Source organism: Haemaphysalis longicornis, unplaced genomic scaffold (assembly GCF_048455015.1).
Source record: "Haemaphysalis longicornis isolate Haplotype H1 unplaced genomic scaffold, Haemaphysalis longicornis Haplotype H1 scaffold_2, whole genome shotgun sequence".
Lineage (NCBI taxonomy): Eukaryota > Metazoa > Arthropoda > Arachnida > Ixodida > Ixodidae > Haemaphysalis > Haemaphysalis longicornis.
In genome coordinates, this window is record NW_027526295.1 from 205,936,128 (window position 1) to 205,955,439 (window position 19,312).

General features: G+C 50.2%; 1 protein-coding gene across 1 annotated transcript; it reads right to left on the bottom strand.

The window, feature by feature from the left end:
- Nucleotides 1–1,074: 1,074 nt before the first annotated feature.
- Nucleotides 1,075–17,330, bottom strand: LOC144169814 ((3R)-3-hydroxyacyl-CoA dehydrogenase-like). Its single transcript, XM_077699174.1, has 3 exons — nt 17,063–17,330; nt 6,158–6,351; nt 1,075–2,205 (listed from the first exon to the last, which is right to left on the bottom strand). The coding sequence occupies exons 1-3, from the start codon at nt 17,223–17,225 to the stop codon at nt 1,804–1,806; spliced, it is 759 nt and encodes a 252-aa protein (XP_077555300.1). The 5' UTR covers nt 17,226–17,330; the 3' UTR covers nt 1,075–1,803.
- Nucleotides 17,331–19,312: the final 1,982 nt, after the last annotated feature.

Below are 19,312 nucleotides of genomic sequence, written 5' to 3' on the forward strand. Positions count from 1 at the left end.
GCTATGGCAATCATTTCACTGAAGCAAATTATATGCTGTCGAATTCTCTTAAGATTTACGAACTTGCTTCCTCAATGCATTGTGGTATTTTTAATTTTAAAATGGCACCGCGGAGTCATATGACCAGTACCATACATGCATGAGAAAAAATCAAAGTTCCTTCTTTTAGAGAGAGAGAGAGAGAGAGAGAGAGAGAGAGAGAGAGAGAGAGAGAGAGAGAGAGAGAGAGAGAGAGAGAGAGAGAGAGAGAGAGAGAGAGAGAGAGAGAGAGAATTATTGGACCGAGCTACTACGACGTCGTCTTAGACGCCGTCGATGGAAGTGGTTCCACGAACCACTACAGGATGGAGAGGCGACGTTACCCCGATCCTCAAAAATCGCTTAGCAGAGAACAGCAAGCGATTTACAGGCAGATGCAAGCAGGATCCTTCCCGCACCCTTACCTTCAAAACAAGATGTACCCGGAAAGGTACGACAAGGGATGCAATTTCTGCAAGATTCAGTTAGGCACGCTCCAACACGTCATTGGAGTATGCGATTTCTACAAGCCAATCCCCCCACCTCTTACCTTTCCCACTACCCCACCCCATCCATCATCCACCCTTACCGAGCGATGGGAGACCTTGTTAACCAGCCCCGCCCTGGAAGACCAGCTCGTCCTGGTCTCCAGGGGCCAGGCGGCTAGAGAAGCATATGGGTCCTTCTTTTAAGACAAAGATGGCTAAAACGCGACATGAGCCAAAGTCGAAGTCCAAAATTCAAACTGCTTTGACCGTGTCGGAATGGCGCAAATGATATACGACGGCTTCATAAGGCGAGAGACCCAGGTTTTTATAATTGTGATAGTATGCCCTTTGGCATATATAGCCCTAAGGGTACAGGTTGGCACCCGTTTAGCGGAGAAAGTCCAGAAGACAGCGGTGGTGGGGCCCCCACAGCCATCGCTGAAGATCGGGGGGTACCCCAGGATGCAGGCCTGTGCCGCGAAGATGTCGGGATCTCGCTGCACTCAGGGAAGGGCACGTCCATAGCAGGTGATTGGTGTCGGCGTCTTCGGCAGGAGCCGTACAGAAGGGGCAGTTGTTGGTAAACGGGGAAAGGTGCCGCGGTGGCCACGTCCGGGTTACCTCAGGAGAGAGGGCCACCCCAACTTAGTCTTCGCAGCAGGACCTCCTCCCAGCGGGCGAGCCCACTGGGAAGGTCTGTTCCAGACGGTGGGATGAGAGCGCGTGCGGCGCGACGCAGATCTTCCTTTAGTTGGACAAATTGTTCATGTGGGTCAGTTGTCAGCAAGGGCACCGGTCGTGGAACCGACGTAAGGTGACAGGTTCTATTCTGACCACGGGAAGCGCATTTTTTCTCAAGGCGCTTGATGTCCCTTCGCTTACCATCATCATCATCGTTTTGTGAAACCAGGTTGGCTTTCCTGCAGGGAATTTTGGTGGCGGGACGGTCGCCATTAGTGAGAAATACAAAGCTTCGCTTTAAAAAAAGCGCTCTACAATCGGAGGTTTACCCGTTTTTACTAATTTAGGAAAGAATATTTGTTGGAGATGTCGATCTTTGTTTTTCCGTTAAAACAGGGAAATCGGAAACCCATGTGTAAAGCAAGCCGCAAAGGATAGCTACAGGCTAATTCAGACGAACTACGATTCGTTCACCCGCTCCAATATCTTGTACGCACAGCCATCTCTCACTTTTGTGCCAGCCTTACAAACTACTAAGGATGTACACTTTGCATTCAATGAACTCCCTTGCATATGACAAAACATTTTAGTTTTATTCCCCTACCGACACGCATACCTACATACACCAGCCGCCAGTTACTTCAAGAACTGTTCCGGTCACGTAAGAGCTGCCCGGAGAGCAGAGGAAAAGCACCGCACTCGCCAGTTCTTCGGGCTTCCCAATGCGTCCCATGGGAATACTGGGCACAAACTTGGCCAGAACATTTTCGGGCACGGCGGCGACCATGGGTGTTTCGATGAAGCCCGGCATGATGGCGTTGCAGCGGATGTTGTGCTTGGCCAACTCTAGAGCCACGCTCTTGGTGAAGCCCACCACACCGGCCTTTGACGCGACGTAGCTGCACTGGCTCGCGGTGCCCGTTTTGCCAACAATGCTCGAGATGTTCACTATGGTGCCATGGGGCACGGCACTGGACACCATCTCGCGAGCCGCCGCTTGCGTCACCAGGTACGTTCCCTGGAAGAAGGGGCACCATAACCGGTCAGTGTGACATTGCTAGAAAGGTGGTCGACAAAGAATATACGGGAAGAGCAGAAGGCGTGAACTTTCAACTGCTCCACGTACCATGTAAGTTAATTAGATGCCGACTTGCCGCAGAACAAACAAAACCGAAATAGCTGTACTTTTTCGCCAATGCCGAAGTATTCTGAATGCGATACAAATGACACGAAATCTAATTGTATCGTTGTGCGACTGGTTACAAGTTACGAAGACGATTTCGAATTTCAGCGGAATGAGTTAGGAAAGCCGTGCAGTGGGGAAAGTGATAAGTGCGTGGACTGCCGAGTGCGTTGAAAACCTACGTACGCGAGGAATGTGAGGTCTAAGCGCTCATCGACGAGTAAATCCAATGCAGCACTGTTTGGAAGGAAATGACTCAGTTTTAAACGCTTTAATTTGATAAGGCTTTCAATTTACGAATCCCAAAGGAATGGAACAAAAGCTGTGAACAGATCGTTTCAGTTTAAGGCAGGGTCCTTGTAACTTGCTACGCTACAGCCCCCCCTCCCCCCCCCCCCCCTTTTTTTTCAATAACCCCTGAGTCGAAAAAATGTTATACCTTCTGCAACTATACGTCCCTTTTGTGTCACTGCAACGACATGAAAAAACTGCGGTATTACAATCACTCGAACTGCTTTTGCACCAATGTAAAAGCGTAACAAACGCACCGTTTACAGCAAAAATATCTTAAGTCAAGGCATGCCGGTAACCTTTTGAGAATCATCCCCGCCTCGATTCAAGTACCTTTCTTAAGGACAATTTCTCGGGGGAAAAATAGACGTATATTTAGGACCGTGTATTACGCATACCACTTAACCTAGGACACTTTACCTAGGAAGTGGGCCTAGGACAGTGCATTACCGGATTGGTTTTTTTTTAAATTCAGCACGGTTTTCAGTCCTATCCTGCAACAAACCCGTGTCTTTATTTATGCACATATATTTAAACTATAGTTTATATATTAGTTTCTACTAGATGAACGGCTACCAGCTAAAATTTCAAGCTTGGTTCTCTAGGTTTTCCGTGGTGTTGTCGCCATTCAAGGACAAGATCCTGGATTTAGGGCGATAATGATTATATGCAGCTGACTTTCCGGAGCTTGAAGATACAGCAGAGATCAGCTAACATTCCTGCGTAGACTGAAGTAAACAATTCTCTTTTGGGACTAAGCAGTAGAATTACACTAAAAAGATTACGCAAAGCTTATTGATTAAATATCCATCCACAGATTTTAAATCACAAGCTCAGATTTAAGAGCAGAAGTAGGTCCAAGTTCTGAGACCAGCTACGTGTAATTCGGGGTTTCACTCGGGGAAACAGGCATGAAATAAGTATACAGTGCGCCTCCTCGTAATTCCGTCCCAGTTGAGAGACGGGCTCTGTATGAATTTTGGACTTAAAATATTTTATGGGCAATGTTCATCCCATATATCTAAATTCTCACCCGTGCTTAATGAAGGCATGAAAGAACAGAAAGGTAGGAAAGCAGGCAGCGCGGCTACCCTAAACGTGCGGAAAGAAAAAAAAAAGGGAAAAAGGAAAACAGAAAGAGAAGGTTTGAGGTAAGAAGAAAGCGTAGAGAGGGGTTCCCAGCATTATGACGCTATACGTTACAGTTAGTGAGTGTCATCGAGAATTTATGCTACGTCTTTTGTGCAAGTCAGTTAAAAAACCGCACCTTCGTCACTCTGCGTGCTGATGACGGAGAGTGCCAGTGATCCAGGCTTTGCTCCTCGTGGGAAGGCGAGAGCTTCCCAATAAAAAAAACTTGGGAGATCGAGTTAAACGTGCCTTAATTATGACAGTCTCCGGCATGCCGCAGACTGAATCCACGAGCGTCACCGGCTATTCCCCATCAGTTGAATTTGGCAACGGCTTAACGACGATTTTGGCGATAATTCATAGCGCAAAGAACGAGGACAAGAAAGAGGACACACAAACAGCGCAAATCGCCACACCAACTTGCCCAATAATCCGTACTCGTGGACTTAACGGCATCGAAAAATAATTGCAAGAGTAAAACGCAAACCAGGAGGCCCGTAAACAGCCGGTACAGCCGTACCCTAACGCTAAACACAACCCAGAGCACACGGTAGGTTCAAGACTTAACAGGAATTATCGGAAGGCATGCAGTATTTTTGGGGACGTGTATCATCGGCGACAAACTCGTGAAAACCGAAGTGTAGCCATATGAATACCAGTACGGACCCTGTGTACGTGTTATCGTAATACAACGCGTGCCCCTGTCAAGCAGAAACTAAGTTTGAGGCAGATGCAGCCCCCCTTTAAATGACGCGCAGAACGCGCGGAGGAACACGTCGCTCTCCGCACGTGTGTCCTCCGCTTCAGTCCTCACTCTTCAGGGCGAAACACATGAGCGGAGAAGGACGCGTCTGAGCACGCGTCTCCCGCTTCGGGAACCGGTTTGGCTGCCGGAAGACCCCGGATCGGCAGCTCCCGTGCTCGTCCAACCTGCTAGATATTTTCCCGCGCCGCATCGGAAACCGGACCACTTCGGCGCACACGTGATTGCCGCTTAAATGATGTGGCAAGCTGGTTCTACCCGCCCAGATTCACAAAATGTCGGACAACGAATGCTCATCATCGGGGCCAAGCCTAAACACCGATACCAGAAGCATTCGTTGCCTCCACCGACCGAGACACCGCACCGGGAAACGTCCTTCAAGCTGTCGTACACAGGCCATCAGGACCTGCTGCGGAATGCGCTCGAAGTTGAAACGCGAAAGGACGCGAATAAAGAGCGATACTTCTCAGCCGCAAACTGGAAGTGCCAGACATGTTTCATTCACCTATTGAGCAAGACACGATCGCCGAGATGTCACTGTGGCTGTACGACTTCGATGAAAAATTTCACCATCTTCCCGTAGGGGAACCCTGAGTAGTATGCGAAGCAGCCATGGGGTCGACTCAAGTTCCCATTAGTTTTCAGCTCGATCGCGGCGTTGCGGGAGGAGAATGAGGGGAGCAGAGCGCGCGCGCGCGTCATTTATACCGTGGAGTTACAGTGGCGCCTCCAGCGGAGTATGCAGCGGCTACCGTCGCGCCTCTAACCCTAAGCTGCTTCGCATTATCACGCGCGGAGCCGCAGGTGTTGCCATTCGTTGCGCAATCCCGGAGAGGAGAGGCGCTTCGGATGGAGAGGAGGCATGCCTCGCATACTACTCAGGGTTCCCCTACGGGAAGATGACGACGGTGGTTGAACGCGAAGCTATCTCGTGATGGATTCTTTGGTTGGCCAATCCCTAGGGGCATCCTGCCACAATCATCATGAGCGGTGCCTGGCCAGGCATGCGCAGTGGGTGTGCGGACGGCGGACAACGAGGACAAAGCAGGGAGGGACACAGCCGCGAGCATGAGATGCTCGGCATCTAAAATGCCAAGACTGCGTTTAACCACCGTCTGACTGTTCGCAAGGCGCGGCAGCGGAGGAATTTGCACCACCAAGAAAAGCAGGGTCGTCGCCAGGCGCTCGACAAGAAAAGGGACCCGTGTGATGCTTGTCATCGACGTAAAAGGATTAACACGTTCAAGGCGTCTCTGCACAGCGTAGATGGTTCAAAAGCGGCCCACCAGCGCGTATACGCCGGGGCATCCGCTGAAGTTATGTGGTGAACTGTGGACTTGCGCTAGCATCGGTTCGAAGAGAAAGTACAAGAGGACAGGTACAAGAGCCTAAATGCTTGCACACTATCGAGACGTGCTGCCAGCAGAGGTAGGTGTTAAGGGGCCAGAAAGTCGGGCGTATGGTTCAGCGCTTTGCTTGTAGTAGCTGTCGTGTGAACTGCGGAGGCAGGAGTATGCGATTCCCCTGCTGGGTGCATGGACGATGATGGGAATGAACATCATGAGAAGAATAGCGTATGTGCTTTTTTTCCGTAACAAATACCTTCAGGTTAATTTTCAGGACATCGTCAAACACCTCCTCAGACATGTCTATTAGGTACGAATTCCGCACAATGCCAGCGCAGTTGACCACGATGCTGACTGGAGCAGAGTAGACTTTCTTGATTTCAGCGAAGAGCGACGAAACCGAGTCAGCATTTCCGACGTCCACTTCCACAGCACGATGTTCTTGTAAACCTTGAGAAGGAAAAAAGTCAGGGTTAAATAGTTTCTTCTTCGAAGGAATGAGTAGAAACATAGAAAATGCTGACAACTGATCGGCGCTGAATTGAACACGCATTTTCTCTCGAATTGTTCACTGTTTTCCTAAAAAACGCCACGATCGCGCTATGCATTGCACTGAATTATATATATACCTGCGCTACACGAGCGTTTGGAAGGACATTTCAGTCGAATGACCTTTGAAATTTCTGATGTCATTCGAAGTGGAAGGAGTTCTGTCGATCTACGCGACCATTCTCAAACGCAGTTGGAAGTTTCCGCGTTCGGCCGCCATGTTTTGGTGTCGCCACTGCTGCCATGTTTTGTTCTTGGCAAAAATTTAATTTTAGAGTTAAAATGGGCAAAAAAAAAGCAATTATTAGTGATCAAATTGATAACGATCTACAAGCGCGCACAAAACATGCACAAGGCAGCTAGTTTCTTTTTTCGCACCGCCGGTGTTGAGAGTACCAAGTTACCTCGTAATCGTAGAGCGAGTGACAGAGAACGAAAACAAATGAAACATTATAAAGATCTTGCACTTCAAACACCAAGTTTTACTCGTAAATAATTGTTTTTGTTATTACGGCTTGCAGAAACTGAGCCCGAGGGTACGACCGTTCGTATTTCAAACATAGAGTTTCATACTACTCTATGGTTGCAAAGGCCTTTGAGACTCAAACAGGTCAGTTGTCGTGCTCCTTTGACTCAAATGCCATTTTAACCAAATGCCTTCGAAAAACGTCGTGTAGCAGTTCAAAGATGTCATTTGAGTCAATATATGACATTCGACTCGAAGGCATTCGAAACGCTCGTGTAGCACGGGTATTACACTTGCACCTGTACTAGGAGGAGGACGTCATACTCCGCGCCACCTCCTCACTCATCCGCAATTCCAATGGGTTCCTCGCGAAACACAAGCCTGGACAATGAGCTGCTTTCTTCTTTCTGTTCGGATAGTTTTTGGTTCGGAGTGGCTTTTTCTGCTCGTGTGCCGTTCTTCCACTGCATGCGCTCGGGTTGTATACACGCAACACGCTGCGCTCACGTTGTTCGTTAAAGGGACACAATGAATTTGTGTTACTTCTGTTTGTGTTTGCATTGCATAGACTGGCGCAATTTTTTTTATAGCGAAAGTTTGCTCTACAGCATAAAACGGTGGGGGCGAGTGAGACCAAATGGACGGAAACAAAGTTTTCACACTAGGAAGTCTAAAAGGCTCCAGTGATACAGCCCAAAGAGCCAGCGTCTGTAACCAGGCGGCCGGCCTGGGTTGAGCTTCACACTGTTTATTAAGACTTGCTGTCGGGAACGTTGGAGACCACGGCAAGTCCACAGAAGATAATGAATATCTGAGGTCGATGCCGACGTGGAGCAAAATGGACATGTCCGACCAAACGGAGCCCGTCGATCCGGGGGACAGGTGTGGGTTGGCGCAAATGAACACACTTTTCATCGTTTATCCGATCGACGAAGCAGTATTGAATTTATAAAGGCTGAAAGCAGAAAAGAAATCTTGCGACATTTGCGGCGGTGGCAACAACTACAGCAGACGGCGCGAAATTACGCGCTTTCGTTTTACAGTGTTATCGGGCGATGTCCAAAATTGTAAAGTCCATGCATACGCACTTGCGTGTGTGTCAATGTTATTTTTTGTTTTGGAAGACCTATGTCTCGTCTGGTAGTTGTGGTTTATTTTCGAAGAGTTGCTCAAACCTGTTTCGGTTTCGGTTGCGTGCAATTCAACATGCTTGGAATCCGACGTTGTGGTTCGTTCCGGATTCTCGATATCTCAGAAATCGGCATACCGAGCTTATGCCATGTTGTCGGCTGTAGAATGGGTCAGATAAGCCTGTCAGCACCGCTTATAATCGTAACGTTCACCAGCCGAGGCTTACGCAGTGGCTGAACGCCGCGTCCGCGTCGTCGGGGACGCTCAACATCAAGTGATTTCGACATACCCCCTATCGCGGATTAGCAAGGTTCTCCAGGGTTCCCTTGAATGATCTTTACAGTCATTAGCGGATCCAGAGGGGGGGTCCGGATGTCCTGACCCCTCCCTTAATTTTTGAATTTAAGATGATTACTCAGGTCGCAGAAAAAGGTGAATTGATGACTTGTTGTATTCCTTGTGTTTTTGCTTTCCCGAAATTTCAGTGAATTAATAAGGCTCCTCCTCCTCCTCCTCCTGCTCATCATCATCATCATCATCATCATCATCATCATCATCATCACTGATAGGAGCTGACCCCCCTCTCAGAAAAAGCCTGGATCCGCCCCTGTTTACAGTAATGCATTCCCAGTGGCAGCTTAAATTTGGCGAGTTGACATGTTTCCAATATTTTGATGTATAGATGGATCCAATGCAATCCGGCTTGACTTAATGCAGTTCTCCAAACATACGCTTAGCCCGCAACATGTGCTGAGAGGGATCTATACAGCGCAAAAATTTTCGACGGCTAATTATTGTCACCCTCCCCATCCTCCACCGAAGAAAAAAAAAATTCGCTCAAGGCTTGAACCATGGCGGAGATAAAGGATTTCTTTTTATGTAAGCTCTGAAGTACACACCCATAAGCATTGCATTAGGTGGGCGATTGTTTATTTACATGTTCTGTCGTCGCATTTAATTGTGGCAGTAGTTGTCATCGTCATACCCATCTATATAGCCGTCTTGCTCATGCATGACTGACGGCCCGGACCGTTTTGTCCGCAGGCTTTCACATTTGCTTTGAAAATCTGTGAAGTGTAGTGCAGTGACTCCAATGCAGCGGACACTGTGCCGGCCACCTACCTTCGGTGGTTCCCGGCGCACACCCCGCGACCAGCGGCCCGCACCCCAACCGCAACGAGACGGCGGACGCCGCCGCGCGTGCTCTCACCCACCGCGCGGAGGCGGCCGGAGGGACGGGCCCGCTGAACGCCTCCGAGGAACCGCACGAAAGCCGGACCGGGGGGCGTGTGAGTGGCGGTGTGGTGCGTGCAGCGAGTGCGAGTGTTCGGTGTAGTGAAATGTCGGGCCCCAGTGAGGTGAGCGAGGACGAAGAGGAGGCGGACCCGCTGCTGGGATACGCCGAGATGTTGGACTGGTACCGTGCCGGTCGCCAGACCATGCCACCGCCTCATCCAAGAATCACGCGAGAGCAGGCAGTGCGGTTTAGGCAGCTGCAAACCAACTCTGTGCTCACGCCGGCGCTGGCGCGCTACGTGTGCCCGGAGGTGTTTGACAGTGAGCAGTGCAGTGTGTGTGGAAGTGCAACAGCGACTCTTACCCACATTCTCTGGGACTGCACTACGGACCTGTGTCCACCCGGGTCACACCCGGGGGGCTTACCGACGGACGTGGTGTGGGCTATGCAGTCAAGAGACTATGAAGTGCAGTTGCAGGTAGTCCAGCGGGTCGAGGCGGCTCTCGCCCGGCAATCCCGAGGGCGGGCTGATGCCGCGCGGGACCGAGGGATGCGAGCCCTCGGGACCGCCCGCGGTCCGGCCGGCCCGAGTGGAGGGGGGGGACACCGCGCCTTGACGACAGGCCTAGAATAGTCGGGCTGTGGGCGATCCTGCGTGGTCCGCCTGAAGCCTCCGTAGGATTTTTGATCCAATAAAGTCGATTTCTCTCTCTCTCTCTCTCTCTCTCTCTCTCTCTTCACATTTCTCTCAAAGTGGAACACGTCAGAACGCGCTATAACCGGCGCTAGCCGGGTTCGAGAACTGGGCGTCTGTAGCGGGGGCTGCTTTGTGCTCCCCCTTTGAGGCGCGGACGAGCTTGAACTGTTATCTTGTTTCTTTTCTTTTTTTTTTTTTTTACGAGCACCACGCGCAAGCCTGCGCGACGCCGGGAGCTCCTTGTGAGGAGCGCCCGGCGTCGCCCCTTAGTAGCTCCGCTGTTAAAAATGCTGTTGGTTATACTTGGATTTGTTTACCCTGACTTTACTTCGTAACTTCCTTGATTACTGGGAAGAAGACGAAGATCGGCTGAACCGGCGGCTTGCTTTCGCCGCTCTGCAGTTTTTTGGTTTTTTGTAGCCGTGGTTATTCGCAGTGCCTATAATCCTTCGCCCTGCCTCCTTACGACCATCCAGTGACTTCAAAAAGGCGGGCTCACCGCGTCAAACGGCTTCAGCGCAGCTGCCAGCGGGCCCTACAGTTGAGCAGGGTGCCGCCATCACCTGCGCTGCATGGTGCCGTAATGGACTCCACTAACCAGGTTCTGCCTACCCCAAGTGGACCGCATTAAGGTATTCCTGCAGTTCCACATGACTTCAATTGTGAGGATAACCGGGAAAATGCGCCAGTCTCTAAAAAGCGTGCTGTTGACCGAGAACCCGACAGTCAAAATGCGTCTTCTGACACGACTGACACGGAAATGAATGAAGGAAAATTTACAATGGTCACTTACAAGAAAAAGCGAGCCGCCGGAATTCCCGTGATCTTCAAACCAGACGAAGGTTACAGTTTGTGGAGAGCGAACCCCAACTTATTGGCGTCTGAGGTCGTGGCAACGGCGCAAGAAAAAGTTTTGACCTATCGCCTGAACAAAGATGGCAGCCTTATTGTGACCGTGTCGTCGCTCAGCGCCGTAAACCGACTCCTTCGTATATCCACCCTTGCTGGTACGGCAGTCGAGACGCGTGTGCCGCAGTCACACATGGCGACGTATGGGAAAATTCAAGGCGTACCCCTCGAGTACACGAATGAGAAACTAAGGAACTACCTGCACGATCAAGGTGTGACATCTGCTCGTCGGCAAGTCACCTACTCACGAGATGAAAACCAAGCCGTGGCTGAAAGTCGTCGACGCTCCGTCATCTTGGAGTTCAAGCCAGGCTCTGCTTTGCCAGCTCGAGTGTTCCTTGGATTTTATAGCTTCCCCGTCACAGAATACGTTGGATCTGCTGTGCAGTGCTTCAAATGTCAGAGACATGGGCACATCGCCAAGAACTGCAGGGGAAAACTCCGCTGCAAGATCTGTTCTGGAGAGCACACACACAAGGACTGCACTTCGCGCAACCAACCCAGATGTGCAAATTGCAATGGCCCACATCCCGCGTCGTACGGAGCTTGCCCAAAGAAAAAGGCAGCTACACTTGCCCGCAGTATCGAGCAAATACAAGGGAAAGCTCCTGCACGACGCCAACCACCATCGAACCCAGAAGTTGTCCTTTCAGCCTTGGCTGTGCCTACAAATGACCCTCCGCTTCAAAGTGAAGCTCCTGCCAGCAAGTCTTGCGCGCAAACCACACAGGACCAGCGGACCACCAAGACTACTCAGACCGCACGTGACGCGCTCTCGCAGGGTGCAAGTTACCAAGCAAGTCGACGTTCCCGCACGGAAAATCAGCAGAAGGCAGGTCAGGACACACCGGCCGACATTACTGGCATCTTGATCCCCATGCTATTTGCGGCCATAAAGGCTCTGCTGCATGCCAACCCTTCCTACGAACGTATTCCTGAAGTAGAAGCTGTCTTGTCCCTAGAACATCTTGTGGCTGCCTCTTCTTCGGCTTTGCGGCGTGGCTCCGGAGACCAACGAAAATGACTTCGTCGGACACCTGCACCCTGAAACCGTTTATCAACGCAAATCTTAAGACCTGTACAGTTTTCCAATGGAATGCACGTGGACTACGATCAAAGCTCGCCGACTTTCGGCAACTTGTACGTACATATCGGTTTCCTTTCATTGTAATATGCGAATCTCGGGTTTAAGATGACTTTAGATTAAAAAATTACCATCTACTACACTCGCAACGCTCTAACGGCGTAAGTCGGCTTTTTGTTGCCGTCCGCAATGACGTGCCTGTAGCCAGAGTTGCCGTTCCTACTCATGAGACTGAAGAATACGTATGTGCCAAAACCATGATCGGCACTCAATATTTCACATTCATCGCTGCATACATAGAACCAGGCAACGGTTTCGATGCCTCAAGGCTACAAAGTATAATAAGCAGCACGGCCCCGCCTTACCTTATTTGCGGAGACTTTAACGCGCACCATGAGATCTGGGGCAGCGCATATACAAGTTCCCACGGAGTGAAACTATCTGAGCTAATGATGAGACACTCTATTGAGCCCCTTAACAATGGAAGCATCACATATATGAAAAACACGACAGTCAGCAGCTGCATTGACGTTTCATTTGTCTCAAGCCGCAGCGCTCAAAGGTTTTCATGGCACACAGACATGGAAACTAGGGGCAGCGACCACTACCCGATTTTACTATCCTACCTCGGTAAAGATGCGCCCCGACTGGAAATTAAAATGAAGTGCATGCACCAACTGGGACACCTATGAATACAGTGTAGATCAGCTGATTACTGCTGCGACTACAGATGATGACCTCATTCCAACCGTAGCTCGCTGCCTTAAGGAATCGTCGTGTGTGATGCGAAGGCGTTTGAACATCAAGACAGATGAGGAATATGAGAGATTACGAGCCATTCGCAGGCGTGCGGAGCAGAAGGCGCGACGCACCAGAACTTTAGAAGACCTGCAACAAGCCCGCAAGGCACAGAGACATGTGAGGCGCCATTTAGAAAAGTTACGAAGGCAGCGATGGCAAGACTTCTGCGCAAATTTAGACATTCACAAACCTTCGTCGCACATCTGGCGCGTTGTAAAGGGCATGCGCAACAATATCTCGCAGCTGCACCCATTCAGGGCGCTATCGCTGCACGAAAACATTTCTCAGATGGAAGCAGCTGAACAGTATTGCAAGCTCCTGTCGGCAACCTCGTCGACGCACATGCGCTCACAGTTCAACGATATCGTTCCTCCGCCAGCTGCTTCACCTGCCTTGGACCTTCCGTTTACAATAGAGGAGTTCAACGAATCGATTTCCGGCGTCAGAAAACGCTCCTCTCCTGGTTATGACGAAATCACCTACGACGCAATCTCTCATCTATCTCAGCACTCCCGTCTACGTCTTCTAGAATATTACAATAGAGCATGGCTACATGGCATCGTCCCCTCTGGTTGGAAACTGGCGAAAATCACTGCTGTCTTAAAACCTGGAAAACCACCGACAAGCTACAACTCATTTCGACCGATAGCCTTGCTCAGCTGTGTTGGAAAATTAATGGAAAAAATGATTTTTAAGAGGGTCACTTGGTACATGGAAACCAAAAAACTTTATCCACCTTAAATGAATGGATTTCGGCAAAACAAATCGGCTATTGACAACATCATTGCCCTTGTATCGTCTGTTGAAGAAGAACTACATTCTGGACATGTACCCGTCGCAGTGTTTCTAGACGTTAAATCAGCATTCGACTCCGTTTATCACGATGCCATACTATCATCCCTTATTGCACTTGGACTAGGCGGAAGATTATACGTATGGATTTCAAATTACCTTGAAGGACGAAAACTCTTCATGTGCACGGTAGAAGGCCCAACATCATATCATTAAATAAAAAGAGGAGTACCTCAAGGAGCTGTATTAAGCCCTTTACTTTTTAATCTCACGCTCATCCACCTGAAGCGTGTTCTCCCCCGTGGCGTCAAGATCACTCTCTATGCGGACGACATCTGTATTTGGAGTGCATCAAAATCCCGGAGGGTAACGCAAAACAAACTTCAGAAGGCGCTTGCAAAGATATCTGCGTACCTGGCGCCTAAAGGACTCCATCTTTCCTCAGAAAAAGAGCGCGGAATGTTTGGTCCCACGCTGCGGCGTAATGTACGGTCTCGCCGCTCGCACTTTCTCCGCTGGCGCGCGTTGGCGCGCCAGCGGCGTCGGCGTTTAAGCAGTCGGCGTTCCGGCCGCCGGAGAGAATTCGGGCCTCGGGGAAAACTAAGCCGGCGGTAGCAGCAGCGCGCCGATTAGGCCTCGCAGCGGCAACAGTCGGCGGCCGACTTCCCGCGCGCACGCTCCCTCGGCGTAGCGCGAGGCCCACGAGGGGGTCTAGCTAGGCGCACGGGGAAATTCCGCCACAAAAAAAAACATCCCCCTCGCGAGGGGCACGATCAAATGCAGAGCATTTCTGCGGGGGGGGGGGGGGGGGCGTGCCTGCAAGTCGTATGGATTACGTATTGGTTGTTGTTGTTGTAATTGTTGTCTTCCAGCGTAGACATTGTCGATGAAGTCGATGGTGAAACGTGCCGTGAACCCCCTGCCGCGGCTATGACGCAACGTGGAGCGGCTATGACGCAACGTGGCGCGGCTATGACGCAACACAATCCAACACAATCCACTTTAATCCAATCCAAGCCAAGCCAATCCAATCGAATCCAATCCAATGCCCCTCGCGAGAGAGTGTTATAGCGCCGAAATCGCTACCACGCCAACGCGTGATGCTGACGTCACGATCACGCCACAGATGTTAGCGACCGCAGCGCGCGCGAACGACATATGTGGTTTAAGCGCGAACCGACCGCAGCGAGAGAGCGCGATGCGAGCGCCCCACCTGTTCTTGCGCGCGAACCTAACGCGGCGAGAGAGGGCGTTGCGAGCGGAGAGAAGGCGAGGAGGACGCGGGGGAGAGGGCGCACCTCTGGCCGACGGTTGAATGAGTCAAGGATATAAGGCACGTTCGTAACCTTCCGTTCTGTGTCGGCTTTGTGGCTCAGTTGGTAGAGTACCGTGCACCTTGCGTTCCGCCCGCAGAGTCGTAGGATCGAAACCTGGCGCCGGCAAGTATTATTTTTTTATATAGTGTAGGGGGAGCGATGCGGACGCGGACTACGGACGCCAACGCGGGTGACATCGTGAGTTACTGAAATGCTCTGCATTTAAAAAGCGTCGCCATGGCATTCACTCGCAAATGCATGGATAGATATCCCTTAATCCTGGGTGGTCGGCCTCTGCATTACAGACGGACCCGAAGATATCTTGGTATTCTCTTAGACAGAAACCTCTCCTGGGCCCCTGAAGTGCAGAGGCTACGAAAGCGAATATCAACAGCATCGCAAATTATTGGGTATCTTGCTGGCAGGCACTGGGGTAGCGATTGCCGCTCCATGGTTTTGCTGTTCAAGGCGTATGTGGATGGCCTGTTGCGCTATAGCCTTCCTGTCCTGCAGCAACTGACACCTACAAGCAAAAGACAGCTGGAGGCGGCGAGAAATAACTGCCTCAGAAAATGCCTCGGACTTCCGAAAGGCTCGTCATTTTCTGGGACAACTGCTGAAGCAGGTTGCCTCCCCTTGGACGTGCTACGGCTCCAAGAAACGCTCCGCGTTCATTTGAGGCATACGCTACATGCACGAACCCATTTCCTGTCCCGTATTGCGGTTCAAAATCCGAATTCTAGCTTTGGACAAACAATAAAAAGTATTAATGCCCCAATTCCAACTCAAGCACCGCCGACCATGCCACGGAACTTCCCGCCCTGGAATCTGACGCCTCTACGGATAAAATCATTCATACCCGGAATTGATTCAAAAAAACATATACCTCAAATTGGCCTGCTGCAGATGACGCTTGCACACATTAACAGATTTTACTCGGCAACTACCCACATTTATACCGATGGATCGGCAACACCTGAGTGCAGCTCCTCGGGAATTTTCATTCCATCAAGTGAAAAAGCATTTTCATATCGGCTTGACCGACCGACTTCGCCTGCGTCGGCGGAGCTCTACGGGATTAAAGAAGCACTTCGATATATTCTACGCCAGCCGCCGACATGTTGGACCGTTTTCTCTGATTCGAGAGCAGCACTTCAAAGCTTACAACGCGCTAGCTGTTTCAGCTTTCACGAACATGTCCAGCGCCACGTAAAGTATTTGCACCATCTGGCATACGTCGCTGGACATCGCGTTACCTTCCAATGGCTCCCAGGCCACAGTGGCACCATGGGAAATGCGAAAGCGGACGAGGCTGCCCGCAGGGGCCTACAAATGAGAAAAAGAAAGAAGATTTTCTTCACGAAGCATGATGCCGCCACAATGACGAAGGCACTAGCTCTGTCGGAAAGGAACCGTTTATGGTCCTCGCAGCAGCATCATTACGGCGTTTTATATTCCATAGACCCATATGTCAGAATGCGGCTGCCAGAGCGTCTACCCCGCCACTTGGAGACGTTATGCAGCACTAACAAATTCCTATCTACATCGGATCGGCCAGACATCAAGCCCATATTGCGACAATTGTGGTTCACTTGAAACTGTTGAACACATATTACTGGAATGCTCTGCCTATGCCGACTCAAGGTGCCGTTTACAACATAAAATTGATTGCCTCCATCCTGGACCATTGACATTAAGATTGGTACTTGGACCATGGCCCTCTCCCTCCGCTCAGCGCAAAATCTTGTCCGCGCTATTCGAATTCCTCCAGGACATTGGTGTGTCGACGAAATTGTATTCGTTCCTCCATCTCAAGAGCCTTTGAACTCAATACCCTGAAGAAGGATCATATTTTATTTTTTTTTCACTACTACTACTCTCTTTTTCTTCACTACACCTACTACCTTTTTCCCTCTCCTCCTTTCCCCGCAGATTAGCATGCCGGCGAACTGATGTCGGCAAACCTCTCTGCACTTTCCTCTTTAATAGTTTCTCTCTCTCTCTCTCTCCTTGATTACTTGCGGCCGTTTTAGAGCACCAACTACTCCGCCAGTGCAATACTGCGAGACCAGCGACACCGCCATTAGTAATGCAGGCTAACAAACCTCAGCATCTGCACCAATTATCTTCGGCATGCAGAAAACGCGCATTACGTTGAGGGTTGCTTTGGAGCACCCACCTGTCAATTCGTTGATCGTGGCCGCCGCTCCTTCTTTGTTCTTGTCCGCAGCTATGACTCGTGCTCCTTCACTCGACAGAGCTTTGCAGACAGCGCGGCCGATGCCGCTGCCTCCGCCCGTAACCAGGGCCAAACGCCCCGCTAGCTGTTCATTGCCGGCCATCGCGGGAACGAAAGTTACAGGTGAACTGTACACCAGCAATCCACGCAAGCAAAAAGGGTTTCGCTTAGCGCTTATAGAAGGACAACGAAGCAGCTAAAATGTAAGCAGCGAGCAGAAGGAGTTATCCGCGAAATTTCCGACAATTTTTGTTTTGTTCGAAAATGAGACGTACATCTGCCGGACGCCCAACCACCTGGATGCAATGCCAGGGGGCATTGCACTGTACTGCCGCACTAAAGTCACTTGAGTTTATTCTGCCACGGCCAAGAAAAACGTATAGACAAAAAAAGGATAAAATAAACTCAAGAAAAGCGCAAAGAGCCCCCAAAAACATAAATTAAGCGCCCGAATATTCAAAATCACGCAGATATTTGCGCCTCCACTTTAGTGTGGGTAATCTAGGGTAGAAATATTACGCGCTGGGGGCAAACACGCAAAAATATTAAATGGCACGCTCTATAGTCTCACTAGTGAGACTAGTACGCTCCTTCTGTCCCTAAAGAAATGTCACTAGTACGTTCCTTCTGTCACTAAACCAATGCGTATTGCAAGTGATGGTTTGTGTAGCGGAAACTTCACGCCCTTACTAAGCGCCTTAGAAAAGATGAGGCCGCACGGTTCAAGCCCAACTCAAATCGGCTCCATGAGTTCAATGCCCTAGCGTCAAATTTCTCGGCTTTTCTCTCTCTTTGAGCAGCGTTTCACGGCCATATAAACGGAGGTAACGGCTATTGCATTGAACATCACTGAAACAGATGCGGAAAGAATCATCATTGACTTACAGCAGCCTTGCCGTAGTTACCTGAGAGGAAGAATCTCCACCAAGGCCATGAACATCATCCGACAAAATCCTCTGCAAAGAAACGTCAAGATAGTGTGTACACCTGCCCGCGCTGGATTCCGAGTAAGAGGTTCAACGCGTCAAAAGGTCCAATATTGGATCTCTTGACTCGATGGACCTCTTGTCTCGCTGGTCCTCTTGGCTCACCGTGGACCTTTCGACTCGTTAGATCTCTTGTCTCGTTGTACCTCTTGACTCACCGTGGACCTCTTGACGTGGCTGAGGCGAGTCAAAAGGTCCAACGAGTCGAGAGGTCCAAAAATAGACAACCAAGCTTTTCAAGAAACAAGAAATCCAAAACCGGAGACGCACCACGGAGCGCCTGCGGGGGTCGCCCAGACGGGCGAGAGTTTTGCCCTCACCCGTGAAGAGAAGCTTTGCGTGGAACTACTCCGTGCGTGGAACACTCTGCCTTGTGACCTCGACGAAGAAGACGTGCTGCTTCTGTGCGTGTGCAAATAATGTAGCCTTTTTCATTATATTTATCCCCCTGTTCTCGTGCTGACGTCGTTGTTTTATGTAATTCAGTCAAAGGAACCAATAACACAAGCTTTGAAAGGGTGATGATGATGATGGTAAGTGTTTAATGGCGCAAGGCCAACGAGGGCAAAGAGCGCCAGAGAAAAAGTTATCTAATGAAGGGAAGTGGTTACCACAAAAAGGTAGGTAAAAAAAAAACGTGTCAACCGAACATAGTAAAATCGATTAAAGATAATGGTGATGGCTGGTGTATAGGGCCAGATTTGATTATGCGTGATAGGAAATGAGGTTTAAAAACTTAACGTCTGACTAATACTGACACACACGTTTCACGGAAACAATGGCATCGTCACCTAGAAACAGCGATGGATGTAGTGGGATATGTTGTCTGTAGAGTTCTCTGAAGTGTTTGTGTCGTGTTGTGTGAAGTGCCTTACATGTGATTAGTATGTGCACTACGGATAGGGCCTCTCCGCACCTGCTGCACTGGGGTCTAGAAGATCCTGTCAGCAGATACGAGTGCGTTGCATGGGTGTGCCCTATCCGCAGCCTACCCAAGGCGACTTCCGTGTGTCTGTTGTGTGAGTCAGCTGTGTACCGTCCCAAGTGTGGCTTTATTACATGTAGTTTGTTGTCTGTCTGTTCATCCCAGTGTGTTTGCCATGTTCTGCGCAGGTGTTGTCTTATGTGTGGCTTGAGGTCTGTGTAGGGTATTGTTGTAATGTCTACAGTGTTCCTGAGTGCAGCAGCAGCAGCAGCCCTCTCG